This window comes from Pungitius pungitius, chromosome 16, assembly GCF_949316345.1.
Source record: "Pungitius pungitius chromosome 16, fPunPun2.1, whole genome shotgun sequence".
In the NCBI taxonomy this organism is placed as follows: domain Eukaryota; kingdom Metazoa; phylum Chordata; class Actinopteri; order Perciformes; family Gasterosteidae; genus Pungitius; species Pungitius pungitius.
Genome location: NC_084915.1, coordinates 5057029 through 5068348, shown reverse-complemented (window position 1 = coordinate 5068348; position 11320 = coordinate 5057029). Strand labels below are relative to the sequence as shown.

Genomic DNA, 11320 nt, shown 5'->3' with positions numbered 1-11320 from the left:
TGCCTAGAAAAGCTTGTTTTAATAATTTTCATAAAAATAAACCAGGTAAAGACAAGTCAACAAAAAAACAAAAACAGGATGATATTCCTGCCTTAAGGCCTCAACAATGAACGGAAAAGTGGGAAATTTAGAACAAGGTTTTAAGTGAATACATTTGAACAATGTAGAATTAAAGATGATTTTAAGAATAACCATTTAGGGGCATTCAGTCTATTTAATACATTTGTTTTATGTTCAATGTAATTCATTGCTTAATTCAGGTTTAAGCATAATACAGATCTGAATTGCCTCCAACCGCAGAGACGACCCACAATGTAAAAATCTTCAGAGTTAGAAAACTAAGCCATCTTCATTATGAGGTGTCCATTGAAGGGGTTTCTGAAATGTAAGAACAGATACATGCATCTTATTCACAGTGAACACTTACAATACACTGAGGAAAGATTATTTTACATGCCCAATCAGCACTATATAATCTTAGTAAGCATATAAAAGCTGACATCAGCAGGGTCCCCTGCTTCTTCGTAAGTATTTTAATGGATTGGGCTACTAAATTAGTTTAGCTTGCCATGTGCAGCGTTGCTCTGCCCACCAGAAACAGAATGGAGGAACAGCAGACTCACGCGTTTCATTGAAGAGGAAGGAATCCTGATACTCCTTCATGTACTGAGAGGATCTGGCCTCATCCAGGAACAGAGAGTAGACCCTTTTGATGTCCTCCACCTGAACTTCTGTCCCCTGAAACAGCCAAAAAAACAGTGATGACAACACTGAGACCACAGGCATGACTAAACTACCTAAATATAAATCTGTCCAGAGACCTAAAAAAGTTCCTTTCGGTCACGCGTCAGCTGAAACACTACACTCTGCTTGTTTGAACTGAGCCCACCTTGCGCTTGCGGCACACCAGTCCAGCGGTGCTGATCAGCTGGATGGCGTAGCGCAGCGACGTCTCCATGCCAATGCGTGTCAAGACAGTGTGAGCCTCTTCGCTCAGCTCCACGTCCTCCTCCTCGCACCTGGATCGAATAGCATGCAGGTTTATTTTCCCCTTCTGGTGAGTAAGCAAAACCTAGTTGGCTTCCCAGTGGAAGAACACAGATTCTCACCGGATCTTGAGGATCTGCCTCGTCTCTTTTTCGGTGTAAGGGGAGGTGGCGATGATGAGCAGGCGATCCAGCAGGTCGATGGGGATGCCGTGAGGGCTTTGATAGTTTGTGCCACGAATACTAAACCATACAAGAGATACATATTTAAAGAAAGAAATAACTGGGATAAGAAAATTTATTCCAATGAATTTTAAAAACTTCAAGTCAATATTTTATAGTAGTCTATCAAACCAGAAATACAGGTTAAAAGTTATTCAAACGGTGTACAGATCTACACAGAAATTGTACCGAGTGATGCCCCTGTTGGTCGCCATGATGAGAACTGGGGACAAGTCGCTCTCCAGGGCTCGGTTCAGGAAGGAAAAGCACTCCATGTCCAGCATATGGACCTCGTCAATAAATAGCACCTGGAACCACAAGCCAAGTCATAATAAGACAGACGAACCAAATATTACATTTATAAACACACACACACACACACACACACACACACACACACACACAGTTGCACCTACCCCAGGAATGATCTCGGCCTTGCCCTCTTCCCTCCACTCACACACTTTGGCGTTAATCTGCTCGCGCACTTCCGACTTGATCTCCCCGGTGTCCCCAGAGAAGAGAGCCAGAAAGCCTTGCGTGCGGCTGTTGATGACGTCGATCTCATGGAGTGACACTGTGTGGACAACTTCTTTTCTCTTCTGCAACTCTCCCTCTGGACACTGTACAAACTGTGTCTACAAAAGGACCAAAAAAACAATACATAATTTAAAAAAATAAATACTCATAGCAAACTATGGAATAAATTGTGTCAGCTTGACATCTGCTGGGCTACCTGAGCTCCCATGGCATCGTAGTCCCTGGCTCTGGTGAAGGAGCGGCCCAATTTGCTGATCTTTCCCGTGGCTTTGTCAATGGTTATAACATCTCTGACAGAAAACAGAGAGACCGTTTTGACGCCCGTACGTATATCCAACAGGCCTCAGTGATCCCTATAAATGAAGTAATTAACTCACCCTGCTTGAACCTTATCTTTACTGAGACTGTCGATCATCTTGTTGCCCAAGTCATAGATGGTCTCCATCTCAGTAGTCTTTAGAGTCAGCTTGCCCACTTTGGCACCCTGAGAAAAAATGAAATAATACTGTGTTTGACCGTGTACAACAGCAAGTTGAATGAGAGCAGTCCGAATTGCATCAAGGCAGCCTACCGATCCAGTGGCTGGTCTATCGATCTGGATCTCCACCACCTCTCCTTCAATAATCTCAGTCTCTTCTCTGAAAAAGAAGGCGACGATGAAGACAGATTCATTTTGACACAACGAGACAATGAATAGATGTAAAATACTGTTTGCTCGCTCACTCACTTGATCCTCACGCCGATGGCTTTCCTAAAAGCTTGGCTGAGTGCCTCCGTCTTGCTCATCTCTAGAGAGAAGATCTCACTTCCAGCCATGGCCGTGAAGGGTGTATCAGGGCCAAGAGACTGGGCAATGCCTGCATGAAAAAAAGACATCGGAGTAAACTTAGAACTAGTGAATCTGGGGGTTAAAACACTTGCTTTAACAACAGTATAACTGAAGCCAATTCTAACAACGGTAAGACTTAGAGATGAAATTACTTTGTGATCTGAAATGCCTCCTGTGGCCCTTACCCATAGCGATGGCCGTCTTTCCTGTGCCAGGTTGCCCAGCAATCAGTACGGCTCTGCCAGCTATGTGGCCATCTTTGATCATCTCCAGGATGACCCCTGCTGCTCGACGGGAGGCCAGCTGGCCAACCATCCCCTGAGATACCTGCAGGTGAACAGGAACGTGTATCCTTAAGCCAAACACTAATTATTGCACAACTGCACGTTATTCTGTGCTGTATTGCGATATCTAACTAATGAGCAACAGATACAATCTAACTCACACCTTGTGGGTGTATTGTTGAGGACTCAAAAGAAAGTCTTTGTCAAATGTGTGGCAGTTTAAACACAGGACATTATCAATGTCATTAAGCATTGATTAAACAAGCAAAAAAAAGTACGTACAGGAGCGAGGGGGGGGGAGCTTATGGGATTCTGCAGTTCATTTTACAAGCAAACTCTTCATCACATCGCCAGACTTAACCGGGGAGGATGGCATCATTTAATCAGAGTCCATTTCACCAGTGTTTCTGAGGAAGACTAGGCCACAACTTGATGCCAAATGAGAACAATAATGTTGCAACCAGAAAAAAAATAATTAAATCAATATTTTACTTCATGACCTCAGTGAATATGTCAAAGAAAGATAGACAAAAAAGCTTATTTGGAAAGTACCTAAACTAAGTGTATTTCACAGATATTTCTGACTGCCAGGAACAGCAACCTGGGCTTGTTTTTTTAGGGTGGATTTTGGATTTTTGAGGGCCACAGGAAAACACGTCTTGCATTAAGTTCCCCTTTTCTCTAACTGGGAGTTTTGGCTGCCGCCAGTGGTAGCAGACGTATGCCAATTAACACGTTCTCTGAAGTAAGACCATCATATCGGACAGTAAAAGTAATGCATTACTAACCCATAGCATATATTTTATCATACTTTTATTTTATCTTATTGCTGCACTATGTCGTCATTATTGTACTGTCTTCTGTCATGCACCACCGCCAAGACAATTTCCATGCATGTCCAACATATTATGGCAATAAACGTTTCCTGATTCCTGATTCAAATTTTTACTTTAAGTTGCATATTTGTAAAGTGCTCTGGTGGGCTTTTGATAGTTAATTCAGGGTACAATGATTTAGAAAAGTAAAGTCTGGTGTTATTTCCTAGGAACCAAAGTGTATTTCACTGGTGTTGTGTGCAGAGGAAACCAATCCCAGAGCAACAGAGTATAAACAGACTTTGCGCTACCTGTCTTGGCTCCAAAGCATCATCCAATCCAAGGCCACGAATATGAGAGTGTGCTCCTAAGATAAAAATAAAAAAGACAAGATATAGAAAAGGAGGTTAGGAAGAGTTATAACTTGCATAAACATATTGGGGTTGACCTGTGACAGCCCACATCAACTTGTCACCCGAAAGAGCTCAGTGTCATATAATGTGGAGTCTTACCGATCCTCTCTATCCGTGTGATGTCACGAACCTCTGGAACCTTTGTACCCGCCATCTGTACAGAAGGAACAAAATTAGTTTAAAATAAGAAAAACAGTAAATGGTTCCAGAGAACAAATACTCCTCCTAGCCTTTCTACTTCCATTTTAGTTAAATGATAATATATTGGTCACTAATAACACCATGACAAAAAAATACGGCAAAAGCGGCAAAATGTTAATGATTGATATACTTGATACAACAAAATCTTACATATGAATAGTAGCTCACATCATCTATATGACCTTGCTATATACATTGGGGCTGAAATAAGTAAACAATACAAATGTATACAGTCAGAATTATATAGAGGTTTGATTTTTGGTTGATCAAAACATTTGCCGTCACCAAACTTTACCATCAGTTCAATATCCGATTTCAAATTGTCCAATCAGCAGACTTTCAGTCGGGCGTACTCCTGAAATAGGTCTGTACTGTACTGTATTTTGCAACTATATTAAGTATTTTTTCCGATTATATAAGAGAAAAACGTATTCGCACTGCAGGATTAAAGGACGGAAGTAAATAACAATAGTGGAAAACATATTTTTAACAATGTTTAGTCTGTTGTCATAGTGACAGTTGTAACGCATGGCACAACATAAGACAGTTAGGCGCATTGCTGTGGCATTCCATTTAAATTTTACTTGTCTTATTTTTTTCTTTTACCGTTAGTAATCAGAAATGAACACAAAACAAATTAACTTATATGCTGAGGCTATAGAACTGCAATAATACCTTCTCGGCAGCTCTAGCACAACAAACCATAACGCTAGAGCTAACTAGCTCTAGCTGATGTTATGTTAGCAAACTAGCTAGCTTAACACTTCGGGTTTTCGTTTTTGGTTATTTTCGCTTGTTTTACACATCACCAGAGTTTCATCCTGCAGCAAATAACATCACATTAATGAAAACACCCTATCAGGCCTGAAGCATTTACCACAGTTACCGAATTTAAACTCACCCGTGCAGCCACACTTGAACAAATGTGAGAATGCGGCGCTTCTTTCTAGTGGTGCGCAGGATAATGTGTCCGACGAGAAACAAGTCCCTTCTTCTTCTTCTTGTTTGGTTTAATGGCAATGCGCATCCATCGTATTGGTGCATTACCGCCACCTTCTGCCCCGGAGTGTGGATCAGACATGCTTGCTATCTTTCTCCCAAAATACCCCTCCCTCCCCCCAAAATAAAAATAAAATGAGAAATAAACATTATACATACATACACACATATCTAAATAAAATGAATAAAAAACTAAACTATTCCTATCCATACACATACATATACCCAAAATCACCTTTGTTATACATCCCTGCGTTTCCATCAAAATTGCACAATGGTAGGTAGATTTGGAATTGTTCAGAGGGGTAAGTCACAATTACTATGTTGTTTCTTGTGAGGTCTTGCACTGGTTCAAAAACGTAACCCCAACAGTGAATCATTTCCCCACACAGAAGCTCTGCAGAGGGGGCTGAACACTGGCTGATGACAGCCTTGGTGAACACTGTACATTCCTCCACTAGAGGTGGCAATCTCACAAGGGATTTTAAAGCTATTTACTAAAAGTGCACAATCCCTCAACTTTTAAGTACACATACAGAGACTGGAGTTCAAAAAGAATTGAGGGGAAGTATGTCCGGATCAATGTATGTATCAATCAATACAATATTCCTTAAAAATGGGAAACACTCACCCCTCAAGGAGTTTTTCATATCCTCTCTAATTTAGCTTCAAAGTTTTTGCTCAAGGCTGCAGTGTTAAGATTCCACATTTTAACTTCACTTGAGCCCTCGTCGCAAGGATACTGGAGGTTATACACATTAGAATATATCTATATACATATCTATTCTGTTTTTCAATATAATCAGCTAGTAAGTTTCAATGCATGTAACTGGCAACAAAATAATGCATAATGAGTCAGATATGGTAATTGATTAAACACACTGAACATATTTTTAGGTATTTCTATTATTTCTATACGTATGAAACACTGTCAGTGGAACCAAAATGACCACACAGCGTTATTATCAGGATTCTTTGAAATTACAAGCACTAAAGATTTAGTAAAGAAAAATGTAAAGAGCCCATAGTTTGAATTTCATGTACATTGTAACCATTATATTGGAACTGATTTTAGAAAGAAAACAAGTTACTGTTGCATCACATGATACTTTCAACTAACTTTCGACCAACTCAGTGACGTAGATCTTTCGAGTCAGACCGGACCGACCTCTAGTTCAGCATTCCACAACCATTCAAAACCTGCTGCTAGACGAAACGCCTCACCTACTACTCTGTGATTCATCTTAAACCTCTCATACCTCAAAGCTTGCATAACTCACGTGATTTCTGTCTTAAAACACATTTTTTCAAAAACAGGTGATGTTGTTTATACAAACACACCTTTTTTTCCACAGTTTTAAAAGCGTAGTGGTTGTGATTTTTGGAACAACAATAGAGTGAAGACGAATCCTTTTAGATCAAGCTTGAATTAATTGTGCTCCCCCGGCCTGCAGATAAAGAGATTATTCCAGCAGAGGGAAAGTTTGCAATTGAGAAATTCAATAAGGATATCCCAGTTCAATCTTTGTTAAAAGTTTATTGATCATCATAAGTTTAGCAGGATCTGTATAAATGAGGACGGACATATTTCAATCAAGTACAACCTTCATAATTTTAAATGACAATTTTCATGTTTTCACTTCAATTAACCCAATCTAACATTACACAGATTTTACATTGATTTGCAAAATCAGGCATCACAATTACCCTGAATCACACAACACATCTTCAATAAAAAATACCTAATAAAAGAACAATCACATATCATCGATAATAATTATGGTTTTGTTCTGTAAATGCTTTCAGTTCTGAATTACATGGATCATAGGAGGTGGGTTATTTAATCACTTATTGATGAGGGTGATGCCCGAGTCATACCAAACCCAGAAGCCTGGATGGACAGCCTCACTAAAGGAGGCCTTGAAGCGGTGGATGAGGGTCATACTGTCCCCTACAGCGTAGAAAGCGAGGGTGCCCCTGGCGTGATCTAGGAACACCCCGATACGTGATGAGTAGGGCGCGTTGATCTCGATCTGGTCTTTGCTGTGGCGGGCCGAGTAGCTGGAATCGGAGCAGAAGAGGCTCCAAGACTTGCGGTTGTAGCCGATGCGGCAGGCGTCTCCGTAACCTGTCCTCTTGATCCCTTTGTAGGTGACTCCGATGGCAGCCCCCTCTCCGCTCCAGTCAACCTCCCAGTAGTATGCTCCCCCAAAGAGAGACTCCTTACACAGGACCTGGGGCAGGGAGTCGAACCTGGCCGGGTGATCACCGTAGGACTGGGGGTCTTTCTTGAGGACAGCTTTCCGGTTCCCCCGAGACAAGTAGAGCTGTCTGTAGGCAGTGTTTGAGTCCAGGGTGAGCTCGCAAGCATCTAGGGAGATAAATAGATCATGTCATTCACAAGAGGAAGCCTTTAAATGCTTGGGTTAATTGTGAAAGAGGAAACCCAAGATGGACAAAGCCTCTGGACAACCCCCTCACCATAGCCCCACCAGTGGCAAGTAGTTAGGATTCCTAGTTTTGTTAGATTCTGGACTTTTGCTTCGATATAATTTAAAGGAGAAGTGGGAGACCCTTTGGCTGGGCACAGAAAATCAGATTAATAACTAGGGTTGGATGTCACCTGCCTGCTGTTTATCTCCACCTCTGCAGGTCACAGTTGGTGGGACATTCGGTGGCCTCTCCTAGATCTGCTCGGCCTATTATCTCCCGACCTATTATCTGGAATGCCAGAGGTATCAACACTGCTTGTGAAATTCCGGCTGATAAAGTGTGTCTTGAACATTACCTTGAGACCTAAAACATTTGAACCCCTTCTTTCTGATCTCAGAGACCATGCAGTTTGTTTTAGTTGAATAAAAATAACAACCGGTCCTATTGCTTATAACAGATTACACTTACTAAAGCAGAACAACTGTTTTCTCGAGGATCTGCTGAGATTTGATGGTTTGCTTCTAATTGGGCTGGTGAGAGTGAACATCAAGTTCCATGCTCTCACTTTAAACACGTATGAACGGCTTAAACTGCAAACTTAAAATCACAAAGCTCTGTGAGTGCCAGCTGAGAACTTTCTCACGAGTCAAACCCAGTCTCAGTCAACACTGTTGGGCATCCAGTATAGTTACTGAAACCACAGGGTCTGACAGAGAACCACATCGGCAGTTAATTTGCCTCCAATATGCTGAAATGATCAGGGAGAACGGGGAGCGGAGGAACGCAGACTCACATTTCATGAAATCCTCTCTGTACTGGGGGTCCTGGGGCGGTAGAGACTTGTACACCTGGGCCTCATCACCTGTGAAAATGAATCATTTAAGAAAATAGATTATTCATTTGACTGATCTTCTCTAATTATTCTATTCATCTAAGAACATGAATCGATAATAACTGCCTTTAACATGAAATTCTGTCCTCGTCAATGTGTCTGATCAAAACTGCCACATTCGATGTCACAGGAGTGTCTTTAGGGATATTACTGGCAGTTTGACTCTCTAATCAAAGGAAACATTTAAGCATTAAGCCATTTTTAAAAGGTTAACTAGGTGGCACCTGAGGGAACTCAGGCTTCCCTTGAGAGAACAACTTCAAAGAGGACTGGACAAAGCCCTGCTGAGGACAAAGGACATTGTAACTAATGTCAAATTATGCTTAACGTTCTATTTGGTTCTCTATCATTCTTATATACCATTCATGGATTGTTTAAAGTTATGTGTAATATTAATAACAAAATAAAACCCATTTCCATCATCCCCCAACAAACGGAAAGTTTTTTTTCTCAAACATTTGACTTACTTTTTATTGACTGTCTCTTTTTGGATTCGTCCAGTTGGCAGAAGGTCATTTTGTTAACTGCAAAAAAAAGTCATTGAAAAAAGATGAATACAGTAACAAGTAGGCTACTTAGTGATACTAGATCATTGACAATATGAGTAATATGAGTAAATCTGGTTCGGTCCTTTTGAACTCACCTGCCTTGGCCACCTTGACCAGTTCGTCATTGCTGAATTCGTTCATGTGCTGTTTCATCTCGGAGACGGCCTTCGTGACTGGGCCGAAGGTGAAGTAGGGGTTGACGCTCACCGTTGGCAGCTCCTCTGCCTCCGTCTGGGCTATCAGCATGTGGTAGCTCTAGCCACAGAAGAAAAAAAGCCATGATACAGTGTACTCCAATTGTGTTTGTTTTTCCACCTGCGTTGCAGCACGCACGACATTTTAGTGATGTAAGGGGTGGATTTCTTTTCTTCTTTTTTTTACATTGCCTGCTCAGCATTTAAGGGGAAAGGGCTTTTCTATCATGCATTGGATGTTTTTAAAACATTGATTAATGGACATTTGACTACTGTCTCCATGTGTCCGTGGAGTGTGTTGTCCCACGGTTACCTGGATGAAGTGGATGTGATCCTCAGTGCGGGACAGCTGGGTGATCTCCGTGTCCCTCCTCTTCAGATCGGCGATCTCATGGGTCAGGCGCTCCATGTGGCCCTCTGCGTTGTTGAGTGCCGCTCTCTTGTTGGCGGAGATGAGCTTGGTCATCTCCTGCTGCATCCTCTCAATAGAGCGCATCATGTCGGCGAACATCTTCTCGCATTCCTGCAGCGCCGTGTGGGCCGAGTTCTGCACGGGAAGCGAGCATGCACGGCATCAATCAAACGGGTGTCACACTGACGCGGGCCGTCATGCCTTCTACGCAGAGTGGTACAAACCTTGAGTGAGTCCACTGCTTGTTTGAGTTCCTCCATCTGCTTGAGTCGGTCATGAATCTTCTCCTGGATCTCGGCCTGGGTAGCGCCCAGCCGTTGCTATGGGGAAAACAACAAATTGTTGTTATTGATGATGATGACAACAATTCCTCAAATTAACGTCGCAAATTGAAAAGAACACATTGAATGTGTCATTTTCTTTTTCTTACTTAATGTGAGAATTTATGTTAACGGTGCAAAAAGTGGACCACAGTCGCTGTAAATTCTGGAAGGAACTTTATGATCATCGGGGTGTGTCACACATAATGTTTCATCTATTGTTAACTGCTCTGTTAATAATTACCCGCCACTGTGTCATAGGTCCATGTGTCACTGCTGATTCCCAAATAAGCAAATGTTCATGCAAATTGACCAACGCTTGTCCAGCTGGGAAAGGCATGTTGTATCGCTGATATTAATGCTGTTGATGAGCTAGTGACCGCCGGGAAAGAAGGGAACATACCTGCTCCTCCGCCCTCTCCTGCTCGGCAGACACCATGTCGTGACCCTTGTGTTCTTTCACCGTGCACAGCACGCAGATGCACATCTGGTCGGTGCGGCAGAAGAGCTCCAGACCCTTCTGATGCTGGGGACAGATCTGTCTGTCCAGGTGGCCGATCTCATCCACCAGCTTGTGCCTTTTAAAAGTGTTTGACTCGTAGTGGGGCTTGAGATGCTTCTCGCAGTAGGAGGCCAGACACATTAGGCAGGTCTTGACGGCCTTGTGCTTTTTTCCGATGCAGATGTCACAACCTACATCCTGGGGCCCGGCGTAGTTGTAGTCGGGCGAAGGGGGCGGAGGCGGAAAGGATTCAGAGTTGCGTTGCATGGTGGAGCTCCGCGAGCCTCCAATGCGTCTCGGGGTGGGCCTCTTGCTGTAGGTGACCCTGCACACTGGGCAGATGTACGAGCCTGTGTGGTCGGCGTGGTCCCAGTAGGTCTTCAGACAAACGGAGCAGAAGATGTGGCCACACGGGATGGAGACGGGATCTCTGAGGTATTCCTTACACAGGTGGCAGCTGTCCTGGTCAGAAGACATGGAGACGATTCAACGGTCTGTGGCTCTAATGCAGTGAAGATGCTGTGGAGACACAACGGTGTGTGGCAGCACAGTGGCAAAGTGATCTCACAGCTACTACGTGCGCGAGTTATATAGAGTAAACAGAGAGGGCGGCTAAACTGGTTAAGCCGAAACCAGTCAAACAAGGGCGGGGCAACAATGGAATACAGTGAACGCCTCCGTCAGTTACAGATTGCAATGAGAATGAATAAAAGGTGTAAGGTACAAGGTTCTG

At 42.8% G+C, this 11320-nt stretch overlaps 2 protein-coding genes across 2 annotated transcripts; both read right to left on the bottom strand.

Annotated features, from left to right (window-relative positions):
- On the bottom strand, window positions 1-5278 carry ruvbl2 (RuvB-like AAA ATPase 2). Its single transcript, XM_037468091.2, has 14 exons — window positions 5189-5278; window positions 4186-4240; window positions 3985-4040; window positions 2760-2901; window positions 2473-2602; window positions 2317-2383; window positions 2123-2229; window positions 1942-2035; window positions 1625-1843; window positions 1398-1516; window positions 1110-1229; window positions 890-1019; window positions 624-738; window positions 1-378 (listed from the first exon to the last, which is right to left on the bottom strand). Exons 2-14 carry the CDS (start codon window positions 4238-4240, stop codon window positions 353-355), a joined length of 1380 nt encoding a protein of 459 aa, XP_037323988.1. The 5' UTR covers window positions 5189-5278; the 3' UTR covers window positions 1-352.
- A 1532-nt stretch (window positions 5279-6810) lies between these two features.
- On the bottom strand, window positions 6811-11167 carry ftr83 (finTRIM family, member 83). Its single transcript, XM_037468087.2, has 7 exons — window positions 10489-11167; window positions 9990-10085; window positions 9667-9900; window positions 9255-9414; window positions 9079-9135; window positions 8513-8581; window positions 6811-7657 (listed from the first exon to the last, which is right to left on the bottom strand). The coding sequence occupies exons 1-7, from the start codon at window positions 11062-11064 to the stop codon at window positions 7131-7133; spliced, it is 1719 nt and encodes a 572-aa protein (XP_037323984.1). The 5' UTR covers window positions 11065-11167; the 3' UTR covers window positions 6811-7130.
- Window positions 11168-11320: the final 153 nt, after the last annotated feature.